This window comes from Hylaeus anthracinus, unplaced genomic scaffold, assembly GCF_026225885.1.
Source record: "Hylaeus anthracinus isolate JK02 unplaced genomic scaffold, UHH_iyHylAnth1.0_haploid 3, whole genome shotgun sequence".
Classification (NCBI taxonomy): domain Eukaryota; kingdom Metazoa; phylum Arthropoda; class Insecta; order Hymenoptera; family Colletidae; genus Hylaeus; species Hylaeus anthracinus.
Genome location: NW_026535284.1, coordinates 8122894 through 8135997, shown reverse-complemented (window position 1 = coordinate 8135997; position 13104 = coordinate 8122894). Strand labels below are relative to the sequence as shown.

Genomic DNA, 13104 nt, shown 5'->3' with positions numbered 1-13104 from the left:
ACTTGAGGCAACGAGTCAGTAATGGATGCTCTACGGGAACCTTCTTTATTCTAGAAACCACGGGTCTACTTCCTGTTGCTACATCTCACACCAAACCTAATTGTATTCGAAAGTTTCTTACTTGAGGCAACGAGTCAGTAATGGATGCTCTACGGACATCAGGGCCCGTTCGAGATGTCTCTTCCTCGCTCGTACTGGGCAGTACTCTCACAACTCCTATTTCATTGTCCTCTTCAGGCTCTGTCTCGTGCTCATCATCCTCTCCGATCGCTTCTCGGATTTCTTTTGCTATCTCTTCGTCCTCGTCGTCCCACTCTGGGCTCTCGATGACCGCGACTATGGCGCTCCTATCGGGTGACCGTTCTTCCGAACTCTCGAATAAACTCTTCTTCGCTGATGCTCTGGAGGACGATCTCCCATGCCTAGCCTTTCCTGTCGAGGGCCTCGATCGTCTCGCCTGTGCTGATTTGGGAGAACTCGACGAGCTTTCGTCAATGTACCGGAAGCTCTCCTTTTCTGGAAGAAACAATGTAAAATGAACCAAATTATTCATTTTAACTATGAAAATATCAAGTTGTTCTACGCTCACCTCCCGTCAACGCGTCCTCGACGGAACGTTTTTTGCTCTTCTTTGCGTCTTCACTCTCCGTCTGATCATCTAGATTGGACTTCGCGGGAGATGTGTCTTTGACAGCTTCCTCTTCACCAGACAGTTTTCTTTTAGTAGCGACTGGTGTATCGACGCTTAGGGATCTGTCGTCGCCCTCTTCCATCAGGGCAGAGTCCCTCGATGCCGAAGAGAACTCCACAGACTTCCCTCGAGCTGAATCCGCTTGTTCCTTATCATCTGGCGACTCCTTGCTCGAGCTTTCCACTAGAATACTCGTATTCTTCATTGTACTTCCTGTGACTTCTTTGTCAGCATCCTGCGCCTTTGGTGCCTCCATCTCGGCGTCCTTACTTGTCTTCTCTGTCGATTTTGTCGACACCTTTTTCGTGGAGGACTCCCGTTTTTTACCGAATTCCCTCCTCTTCCGACCTCCAGCGCTCTTCGACGGACTGGCACTGCTGCTAGATTGTCTCGAGGACGATTTAGATTTCTTTTCATCGATCGATGGCTTCCTCCTGATGGTTCCTGGTTCAGTTTTAGATTTACTCTCGGTTTCCCTCGGCGTTGGCTTTTTATCTTCCTCCTCCGACGGCGGAATGTCCTCTACAGCGGTTCTCGGCGTGGTGACTTCCTTCTGAGTTTTTCTTTCATCCTTAGAACTCTCCGATTTACTCCTTTCCTCTGACTCGTCGTATTCCTCTTTGGAAGTACGTTCGGATGCGTCTGTTTTATCTTCGTGGAACACTTTGTCGAGAGTCTCGTCAGCTTGGGATGTCGTTGATTCGGATTTGGAAGCAGAATCGCCTTCCGGCTGACTCTGGAGTCGTTGATTCTGTTTTCGAGAATCCAGCGTGGAAACTTCCGACTCGGTTGCCGCGTGTGCGTCTAACCTGCCTGGAAAGAGGATTCTACAGAAAATTGACGGGGAAGTTTCCTCGACCCGTTACAATTCTTCGAAAATTAGACGAGGAATAAATGTTCGAAGAAGAATTAAAACACCTATCGTTTATCTGTCAAGACCGTGTTAAATACCATTTATTTAACAAGAAAAAACTATCTTTTTATATATTAAGATTATTTTGATAAAATATCATACAATTTTTATGTTTCTTATCGCAGCGAAAAAGAAGTCAGGATGTGAAAAGAGTTTCTGCAGGCTTTTATACAAATTTACGCCATTACAGTCTGTAAATAACAATTTAATTATTTCAAACGAACATTGCACACAGCCATTACACAAACTCTCTCGCAATGAGATATACCGGTAACTTGTATATTTACAACAAGTAATCTGAAAGCATAATCGTGGTCGATTTAACATTAATAACAATTACGATTCAGAAGAAGTATTCATTCGAGACATTAATCGTGAGAAATTTGTCAATATTTTAATATCTTTTGATTACACCAACTAAATATTAATTTCTAACATAAGTTGAAGTAATTATTAACGATACTTATTATTTAAACAACGATGGGGAATATGATTTTGTTGCGATATTAATGTTTCGTAAATTCTTTTGTGGATGGATCCAACGACCCTTCGAATCGACATGTCACGACATGTCACGCGGTTGTTGTTCGCCCTTCCCCTTCCCTACGTCGAGAAACACGAGCAAGCCGCGAACCTCGACCGACAGGTGTACGAAGGGTGCGGTCTCATTCTTTGACGATCCTTCGGTCGATACGGATCTCGCGATCGCGCGTTCGCGTCTCGCGTCCCTCCTATTGATTGTGGGTACTCAGTTTGCTTGTGCGTACTTAGTTTAGTCTAAGTTAGTTTCAAGGCATGTATCTTATTTAAGTTTAAGGCATGTTTCCTAAGTTAGTTTTAAGGCATGGATCTACGAGTGTTTGCCTCTGTGAAATAATTATTAATCATTTGTTCAATTCTTTTGTTCCATACTGACTTCCAAACTGACTTCTCTTTCAACGCGATGAAAAACATAAAAATTGCACGATATTTTTAAAAATATAACGGTCCACTTAAAAATAATTAAATATGTAAACAGTGAATTCATTTCTACGCGTAACAAATGCCAAGTATACTTGCAATCTATTAGAAAAACTGTTAGATTGTATGCTTGTAAGTATCTCCTATCCTTCACCACGTAAATATCTGTTACTATAGCCGTGTTGATTCGCTGGATCTTTTTCCCAGGAGTTGTTCCGTTACGTTCAAAGTCTTACCTGTTTCATCTACTCCTTCCTGTCTCCTGCTTTCCGTTTCCTCGGTAGAAGATGTCTTATCTTTTCCACTTTCATCCGTCCTTGCTTCTCCTTTACCGTGATCTTTTCTGGACACCTTTTCGCCCTGTCTCTGCCTCGCGTCTTCTTCATCTCGCCTTTGTTTCGCAGATGCAAGATCTCCTTCGTGGAGGCTCCGTCTTCTATCCTGGCGTTGAGTCCTCTCTTGAGTAACTTGCTGCCTCATTTCTTCGACATCTTTCCTCAAGCTGGCCGCCTTTGTTACAAGATTGCTGCGCGATTCGCCAGTTTGCTCAACTATATCGTCAACTTTGCTCGCGCCAGCGTCTCTGGAGACCACTTCGGCCTCTATCACCTCCGTTCTCAGCCTGTCGTCGAAGGTCACTTCCTTGGTGCTCTCTAGCACCATCTTGGGCGTGTCAGGAGGTTGATCCTTGTGAACCACAGCCGTCACAACGACTCGTTCGACGGTTTCCTGGCTGGTGCTGTCGGTTACGTCCTTCCTGTATCGACTCTCGATTATCTTCCCTGGGCTTTCCTTGTTCTTGTCTTCGTCAATCGAGGTCCTCGGGGTCTCTCGTTCGTGAGATTCGGACTCCTTCGTCCCTTGTCCTTTGTCCGAGGATTGCATTCGATCTGTCGTACTATCGCCATTGTTGGAAGATTTTGATCTGTTCGACTTCAGCTTTCTTCTGGTGCTCCTTTGCGTCTTCGTAAATTTGGTCTCCTTGGAACTCTCCCTGGGTGTCTTTGATCTTCTTCCAGACACCACCTTTTCACACTTCTTTTCCACGGATCTCTTTACTACCACCATTTCCAGACTGTCGTCGCTTACGCTTTCGTCCTCTTCGTCGTCCTTCTTCGAGTCCTCTTTATCTTCCGTTCCATTACTCTTGTCCGTTTTACTCTCTTCTCTTCGCGTTTCTGACCTTTCTTTCGAGTGATCTTCGACGCGTTCGCAACGCTCCGAGTCTACCGAGGAATCGCTGGAGTTTCGCTTGGATCTCGTCGACCTCTTTTTACTTCTCTTTCTTCTTAATTTACGGTCCGTGTCGTCTTCGTCATATCTGAAATATTGTAATAATTAGAAGTAAAACAAAGATTCTAGGATAATTGGTATGAAAGTAGGCTCACGTTATGGTATGAGCTTCTGGTTATAGCGAATTCAAGAGTTCTATAAATTTAATAATCGAAGCATTAAATTATTTCTAGAAAATAAATTGCTCTTTCATAATTAAATACGATCGTGTATTTTGAGATCTAATTTTGAATGATATTCCTATATAATTTAGAGTTTGTTCAAATAATCAAGATTTGGTAAATTAAGGTGAATTAAAAATATAGAAGTTAGGGAACGTGTTACCTTGCCGATTCACTTCGAGCTCTCCTTTGATGATCCTTCTTTAAAGATGTCTTCGACATTCTTACTTCTTCCTCGCTAAAACTTCGACTATCCTGACGAACAAGTTTCTTCAAATTTCCCCTTCTTCGTGTTCTTTTCTCGATCCATTGCTCCTCGTAGTAGAGCTCCGGAAGTTTCAAGCCACGACCTCGTCTACGAGGGCTGCTTTCGGTGTCGGTGCTACTATCCACGTGTCTCATTTGCAATCTCGCTGCGAACACTAAGAGCAATTATGCAAATTAAAAATTCAATAAAAAGACGAGTATTTCGTTACTTCGTTTCTCCTAGTCTTTCGCTTTACAACTATTCAAAATAAATAGCGATAACATCAAAACGCGAGTTGTTTCCCAACATTCTTCAATTCTGAAATTTACGATTCCGTATAATTCAAGTAACAATAAAATACTTTCTCCATTCAGCTAGCATTGAAAATATGCTTGATAAAATGAGCTCGACGTGTCTCCACTTTCTCAGCACTATATTGACATCCGTGAGAACTACTGCATGAAAACTTGACGCTTTAAAGATATCTGTGCAAAATATATATACCTAACCTGACCTTTGTTCGGTCCAATTTTCTGCATCTTCAACTGCTGGGCAGTAGTCCCACCGTGCATTTGAATCAACTTCGCGCAGTCTCTGTGCCCTCTATACAGGGCAGTATCCAGTGCAGTCATAATATTGCCCTTGCTGGTTCGAAGGACAGCGTTGATCCTCGCGCCATTGTCCAAGAGGACCTTGCAGACGTCTAGATGACCATGAAGAGCCGCCACGTGCAAAGGTGTCTTCCCGTCGTGCGTGGCAACGTCCAATGTCCCTGGACGCTTCTTCGCCAGCCATTTTATCAGCTCGATTCTACCAGAAGCTACAGCCTCGTGAGCTACACCTGTGCCACGGACAGTCCTCGCGTAAAGGGAACCTCCGTGCTGGGCCAGGATCTTCAGGGTCTCCAGTTGACCCTTGGCTGCTGCGCAAAGGGCAGGGCTGAAATGTGTTAAATGGTATGTAACTTCAGTATCTGTATTACAAAGTTGACAGAGAAACGAGGATAGAGCGTTTTCATAATTGAATTGTATAGTGGAAGTAACCCAGTTAAGTTTACTTTGACTATACTTTGTCTATAGACTTAGTACAGTAGCTTGTCTCTATTGGTAGTGTACGTCTATTAAATTATTCAGGAGTATTAATTTCAGTATCGAAGTACTTGTGCTATACTGAGGATGTTTTGATAACAACACTCTATCTTTAGTCCCTAGTGTCATACGTATACTGAATATTGCTGACGTCGTTGTACTCCGTGACCTCTGACGTCACGTCTGACGACGACCTCTGCTAGCAGAGCGTTAAAATCAATTGTTTACATTTGAAGCAGCGAACGATCCAATACACCGTTGTGGCCAATAAAAATGGCAATATTTTCGGAGGGACGTTTATTTCAGGTCCTTGAGAATACTTACGTTCTACCCTTTCGATCCTGTCGATTGGGATCAGCCCCTAGTTTCAGAATTAGAGCCGTGGCGTCAGCGTGCCCAAGAGTGGCTGCATAATGCAGAGCCGAGCAACCATTATCGTCCACGTGGTCTGGGTGAGCACCGCATAGGTTCACCAAAGCTTCCACGCACCTGGCGTGGATGGAAGGATGTGAGTAGAGCGAATAATAGGCGATAAGATAAAGATAGAGAATCACTTAGTAGTGTAACGTTTGTAATCTACCTTATCATTGTAAGAAAGATGCAAAAGACGCAAAAATACGCACCTGGCGTGGCCTCTGGAAGCGGCGCAGTGAAGAGCTGTGAGACCATCCTTGTCCGCAGCTCCAGCGGCAGCTGAACCACCGGCTCTGTATTTTAATTATTGCTCTTAGAATCGGAAATTCTTTCGACAGACATTTTCAAACTTGTACTATATACTGTACTATGTATTTGTATTATACTTGTTTTGGATTAGAATGTGTCTTCAAATTTAGATAAAAGTCTCGAATGAAACGTTTACCTAGCCAATGCTAGGACAGCCTCAACGCTGCCAGCACTCGCGGCCCATAGTATCGGCTGCCTTCCGTCTTCGTCTTTCGCGTTTACGTCGGCACCGAATTCCAAGAGGGTTTGGAGAACTTTTAATCCAACCTTCTTGGGCACCGCAAGCTCTGCAGTCGCGGCCGCGCCGCAACATTGAGCGGCATAGTGAAGAGGAGATCCCCCGCGGAGATCAGGCGTCGAGGGTTGAGCTCCCGCTGCTAGCACCAGCCGAACACACTCTGCTTCTCCACACACTAAACACGAGCACAAGCTTATTTCAAAGATACAAGGTATTACGAGTTTGCCATTTCTGTTTCTATTTACGATCTAAATTCATAAATGAATTTTTATCTCCCAGATGCTCAGCTATACTAAATTACTTACTTCTTAAAAAATATAATATATAAATTCTTATCGCGTGTAGGATTAATAGAACAGTTTAGTAATTGGTTAGGATATTTAGGAACACCTTGCATTATTCGATAATGAATAATTCATTGCTCCTTGAAACTTGGTATTCGGTTACTTCAATCTTTCATCTCTTTCTCTCTGCTAAGTAAACTAACGATTACAAGTAATAAGGTCGTGAATGCCGTAATACACGCAACTTGCGGGCGTTTTGGATATCACGATGGCATTTCATAACAAGTCGATTGTTTTTTTACGGTCGATGTCAAGGATTTTAGTGACGTTGAAACATACGATTTACTTCGCGCGAAGTTATTGAGGGTTCGAGGGATCATTTTGTTGGTTTCAAGTGCTATTTGCACAAGTAAATTGTAGCGTGTGAACGCAGGCATGAGGTTTGCGCAAGCCAAAAAATTTGGCTCGAGTGAAATCTGTCCCAACAGAAAATCGGCTTGAGATTGGTGCGTGTAGTCCTCAGGGGCTGTAGCGGTGTTTTTGTAAGCTACGGTACGGGCTTAGCAACCCCGAGGTACCCCAGCTAGAGGGGAGCCAGCGGGAGCTCACATAGATGAGTTGTCAAGCGACAAAGAGATAAGAAGTTATGCAAATTATGCAATGTAGGAGGGCCATTGGGTCCCGATAGAGATGAGATGTTATGCATTACAAGAAGCACAGAGTTATGATTGTGTAAATGTCGTTCAAGCCTCAGTTACAATCTCAAGCATACGCATTCGTTCAGATTTTCCATTTCGGACACAAAAATTTCGTGTGAACGGCAATATTTTATCTAGTTTATTTGCACAAATTGGCTCGCGCAAGCCGGCTTGTGCAATTAGTTTGAGCGCGTAAACGCACCATTAGAATTTATTTAAAATAATACAAGATCAATTCTTATCTTAGAAACAATCAGTCACACTGACCGATACTATTCACTATTTCTCTATCGAATAGGATTGTACATTGCAATTAAAGTTTCTTTCAGGCTTGAAAACTTGTTTTTAATGTAACAATTATAGACGAATTCTCATTTCGTAAATTTAAGGTTCTCCGAAGATCGATGCAAATCGAGTCCATTCTTTGGTCGAGAGACCGAAGTTAACTAACAGATGTATAATACATTGTATTTCTTGGAAGGAATAGTAAACACACGTTTGCTTCCGAAAATTGCCGCTCGAGATTGCCATTTTAATTGTCACGCTGCGTTCTGGGTACACGGTAAAGGCCATTAACGTCGCGAGCGTTCAAGTAGGTCAAAATATTACTTAGCAAGAAGTTCTCTAGCTTCGTCGACGAAACTGTTTAGTGTCCACGCACGAGAAGCTCGCGAATTGTAAAGATGCAACCGTCGATAGGAACTTTTTTTTTTTTTTTTTCAATCGTAACACCGACGAATGAACAGGAGGAATGAAAAGCAGGTAATTACGGTCTAGGGCAATAAATCTCTAGTCATTTGAATACATCAAGGACGGCTATGGTCAATCTCGTGGATTATCACGGCGTGTGTCTCGCGTGTTCCTTGACGAACCGGAATTACGTCATCGAAACTGACCCAGTAACCTTACTTGACCAATACACCCTCTGTTCGTTCGGAGATCGGTAGAAAAGATACGTACGGTAATTCACAGTTTCCGCAGCTTCTAAGGAATCGTTAATGCCCGGTCGCATACGACTCGACCTTTCCACGGGGAAACCGACTCGATTTGCATTGAACCGCCTATTTACGGTTATTTTTCACGAACTTGAATAAGAATCCAACCTCCGTCGCGTTCAGTCGCAATCCCTGACCGCAAAATTACCATTCGGTCGCCTTGTGGCTAAAGCGAATATTAGGTGTTGCATAGTTTGGTAGCAGCCACGCTCGGTTCTACATAGAGAAAGATTGTCTAAATGAGACATTTTCTAACAAACAGATTGAAAATATTTTTAATCGTTACCATTCTGTATTTAACAGACAGTGGTTTGGAAAAAGAGACTTCGACTTTCAACAGATTTTAACATCAGTAAACGAAACAGATTAATAGTGTTATTTTCATTCGAAGTATAGCATCGCGTGTTTTATTTTTAATTATAATTTAAATTCCCCATTGCGTGTTAAATGATTTCATTTTCATCCTAAAGTATAAATATCCTATTATTTCTTTTTAAGATACTAGCGTCTCGATCTATTATATTCTATATATAAATATTTCATTTCTTTGAGATACAGTTAACTATATTATTTTATTTTCGGTACACCTCTAACAGTCTACTTTTAAATTACACGTATTTCGTTATCTAATTTACTTTTCGTAGTATCTTAAAAAGAGACGATATATTATGTCAAGAGCGACTTGTAAAAAATAGTACCAGTTGCCCAATGAAGAACGCTGTGGCCCTCCAAGTCCCTGGCGTTCACGTCGGCACCGTTGGCAAGCAAGACGGCTACCAATTGTGTGTCGCCGGCGATGACAGCCAAATGAAGAGGCGTGTGCCCCTCGGCGTCGGGCGCATTCACTAGTTCCGGTGCCGCAGCGGCAACGGCACCTCCGGTTCCTGCGTCCATGCAGTAATGAAGCGTGTTCCTCAGAGTGCGATCTCTGTACCCTATCGTCTCCTCTTGCTCTTTGAGCAGTCTCAGGACCCTTGCTCTGTCACCCTGTTGGCAAGCGTGCATCAAGGGCGTTGCGCCGATTTGCAGCACTCTGTAAGAGTTAAGCAGTTCTTTTGCATCCATGGATTGGATTCTACGAGCGTGATTTTGAGACAGCTCTAAAGTTTATATACTCGAACGAAGGAAGTAATTCAGTGATCGAGAGAATCGACCCGTTAGAGATTGATGATTCGAGACAATTCGATGAAAATTCGTTTAAATTGTCGAGATTATGTCTAGCTGGTAAACGTGGAGAGAAACCTGCTCTAAACAACGCCACGAAGAAACGCATATCGATCGAGGGGCTAGTGTACCTGTAAGGCCTTTTTTTCTGATGATCCTGATACCGTACGGCGCTGGGCGCATCACGCGACCATTGGCTCCCGGTCGTTCTCTGCTTCTGCCGATGATTTCTGTAAGGTGTCAGCGGGGGCAGGGACACGTCGGCCACCGTCTCTTGCTGCTTCGGTTTAGGCTTCTCCTGGACCTTCAACGGGATCGGCGGTGTCTTAGTGTCCATGCCCGTCTCTGCCACCGGTTCGCGACTAGTCCGACCTCGCGTGGTACCATCTTTCGCCCTCTCCACGGATCGAATTCATCGCACCGAAGAGACTGTCCGGTACCACTCTCACTGAAGGGAGTCAGTGCTTGAGGAAAAAACAATATCAAGCATGCATTTTATTCTCGACATTGCGCCAGTGGTCCTCTTTCCGATCTTTTCAGGGTTTTACGAGAATTGAAATATAGTAAAATCTTAGTTTGACCAGATACCGTGTTCACTGAAGGGGGTCAGTGGTTGGGAAAAAAATATGAAGCGTACACTTGGAATCTTTTTCTGATTTGCACTCGGATGGCCCTTTTAAGGCTAATTTTTCTCCATTTATTACAGTTTAGATGGCTCTGAAAACTAATGGACACAGTATGACCATCCGCAACTCTAATATTTTTAATACATTTCCCTGTTCGGCTTTCTAAATTTAAATGTCTAAACTCGCGATGTAATTTATTTTGTACATGTAATAACAGAATGACGAACATATTTTAATAATACTGTTTGCCATATAAAACATTCCAGAAAAAGAAAGGGTTTCTTGACGTACAGTCGTTGACCAAATTGTCAGACACACCGAAGAAAGAGCAAATCTGGAACTCGATAAGCAACGAACAGTACCCCCGTATTTAAAAGTATTAATTACGAGCACTTTTACTAACGTTGCAATCTTTTACTAACGTTGTAACCTTAACGATCAGCGACTGTAATTAGATCCAGGTCCCGATAGGTCTAGATTCGCCATTGGTTGAACCAAATCGGCCGTAATCCCTGAATCTTTTTCCACCGCGCAATTTCACGGACTATCCATTACTACTGTCTGACTGAAGGCGCTTATACTACTGCCGCGCGATAGGAGCAAACTCGGTAAACACAGCCGCTGCTGCGTGACTGAAACTGAACACCTTCGCGGAGCCGTACCAATAATAATCACCGATTCCGAAACGTTAGGTGTCAGAAACATCCGCAGCGATGCAGCAATGCTGATTCGCTGGCCGAAGATCGACGATCAACAAATGGTCGACAAACCCGTGCGAATTTTTCGTTGTTTCCGAGGTAAGAGGCGGTATCGATTGGACGGCTAGTTTTCTAACGAACCCCGTACCATAGTTAGGAACAAAGAATGGTTCCGCTAATAATCGACCGACAGACAACGAGGCCTCGTTCCTTCAAGAAAGACTGACACGATCGCAGATCCTATCAGGAACTTATCACTAAACTCGACCCGAATTTAAAGCCCGGTTAGTGTCCACGTGGTGAACTGACCAGGTCACTCGCTGCCATAGAAACCTAACGCCACAACACCTATCGCCAGCGGGAAACTATTATGCTACATTTCACGGCAAGGTCGCGTTTCTCTCCTCTTGTCATCGTCTGCTGATAAAACCATCGGGATAAATCCGAATGGAGCTATGAAATCCGTACGATGAAGGAATAGTTTTGTTATCTTATAAGCTCGACCTGTTAATATTAACTTCCTTTTTATATAGTTCGCCAGTAGAATTTGATCGATTTTTACCCGTTTATAATCCCGACTGTTTGATATTATTCACAAAATTATATTAAGTTTTCTTTTGGGGACGATGCATTTTGTCTTGTATTATTTAACTAAAATTATGTCAAGATATTTATGTTACGATATTTCAAATGATTGCTTGACATAATAACATATATACGAGGAATCGATAAATATATTATTACAGGAAACTTTATATATAATTTCATAATCATCTATAATTTAATTGTATGATTCAGATTGTTACTTCGATAGCGCACATAATGATTCCAAAGTTGTCTGTTCGTTATTAGTTGCTCACGCTTTTTGTATACAGATGAAAGTATCGGCAACTTCTGTCGATGTGCATAATTAAGAAGTATAAAGGGAAGTTCGAGCGACCCGCTTTGCGCCTTGTGCAAGGCGTGTCGCTTACACCTGCAATGAATCATTAAACTAGCGTTCCAGGAGGGAAACTGATCAACCACCCGAATTGACTGTCAGACAGCGTTGAAAAACTTTGTCTTGATCAATTTAACTGAATTCGAGAAATTTGTAGAAAGCGGAGTTTATTATGTATTCGTGTAAACATGATTTCATTGTAATTCTTAATTCTTATACAGGAATTATGTTATGTCTTGATATGATCTTCTTTGAAAATTTCTATTCTAAATAAATTCTAATTTCAATTCGTAGTAATAATTAATCGTAATTTACTCTGACAGACGTAGGTTCTTATTATACGTACGTTAGTTTCAGACAATTGGATCGGAGTCTAAAATTTAGGGTTCCGAACGTGTCTTTATGCAGTGAAGACCGAAAGGCACGATCACATGCAGAGCTTGATAAGACGGCGGAGAAAAAGTAAGCAAGCTAGGAAGCATGGCTCGTTTATTTCAGTCGCTTTAATTACCTCACGCTTATCCACAGGGAAACTGGTTTTTATGCGAAAGTACCGGCATCGTATAGATTTAAAAATTAACATTTTCGTGGCTCAGCTTCATTCTCCTTATGCGACAAGTAATGTTTATTTCGTGACTGATTTGATTGCAGGATTGAATATTTTTTTTTTTAGACAAAGGGGTTGAATATATGAAGGGAATTAATTCAGTTAGTAAGAGTTAGGGAATTATTGAAATTATTAAAGATTATTTTTTTGATTATTAGTTTGTATGAATCAGATTGATATGACAACATCGATTCATCCATTTCATTTAGTAAGATTAAGACCGTGACCTTTACTATTGTCTTTAGATGTAATCAATTTATTATTAAGACTTCCTAGTCTGACTGGAATGTCATGCATTAATTCGTAATATCCATAAATAGAGCATTTATGTTATGATATTTCAAATGATTGCTTGACACAATGACATATACATATACAAGGGATCGATAGATAAATTGTCATAGTAAACTTAATAAATAATTACTCTACTTAGTAATTGAATCCAAGTAATAGGAAACATTAGATTAGAATTATTTTAAATTCAGGAAATCACCAAGCCGAATAAGCAAAAGCAAAAGTTCGGTGTTTGAACGCGAGTATGTGCTCGGAAAATGGAGCGATATGAATCGATTGATTTTCGAGGGGAAAAAAGAGGTTTGATAAGAAATTAGCAACGGATAGCTGGTGCACGCTACTGGCACAGTTGCACTAAACGTTATTGCCTCCAGCGGCTGTCAAGCGTACGTCCTTGGGTTTACCAGTGAAATAGTGTTTTGATTTGATTGAGTTTCTATGAAAGACAGGATCGACTGTTCCGAACTTAGAAGGATCCCGTTTC

At 42.0% G+C, this 13104-nt stretch overlaps 1 protein-coding gene and 1 long non-coding RNA gene across 2 annotated transcripts in view; one reads left to right on the top strand and one right to left on the bottom strand.

Annotated features, from left to right (window-relative positions):
* Positions 1 to 12414, bottom strand: part of LOC128893876 (ankycorbin) — a 15197-nt gene extending 2783 nt beyond the window's left edge. Inside the window, exons 1-11 of the mRNA XM_054155174.1 lie at positions 12231 to 12414; positions 9587 to 9919; positions 8990 to 9324; positions 6213 to 6489; positions 5977 to 6060; positions 5678 to 5842; positions 4780 to 5204; positions 4182 to 4440; positions 2801 to 3885; positions 590 to 1504; positions 122 to 516 (exon numbers count right to left, since the gene is read on the bottom strand). Coding sequence (XP_054011149.1) covers positions 122 to 516; positions 590 to 1504; positions 2801 to 3885; positions 4182 to 4440; positions 4780 to 5204; positions 5678 to 5842; positions 5977 to 6060; positions 6213 to 6489; positions 8990 to 9324; positions 9587 to 9792 — 4146 coding nt within the window. The 5' untranslated portion in view covers positions 9793 to 9919; positions 12231 to 12414. The remainder of the gene's footprint in view (positions 1 to 121; positions 517 to 589; positions 1505 to 2800; positions 3886 to 4181; positions 4441 to 4779; positions 5205 to 5677; positions 5843 to 5976; positions 6061 to 6212; positions 6490 to 8989; positions 9325 to 9586; positions 9920 to 12230) is intronic.
* LOC128893942 (uncharacterized) lies at positions 5093 to 6139 on the top strand. Its single transcript, XR_008461431.1, has 3 exons — positions 5093 to 5221; positions 5660 to 5861; positions 5948 to 6139. It is a non-coding gene; the product is annotated as an uncharacterized LOC128893942 (long non-coding RNA).
* Positions 12415 to 13104: the final 690 nt, after the last annotated feature.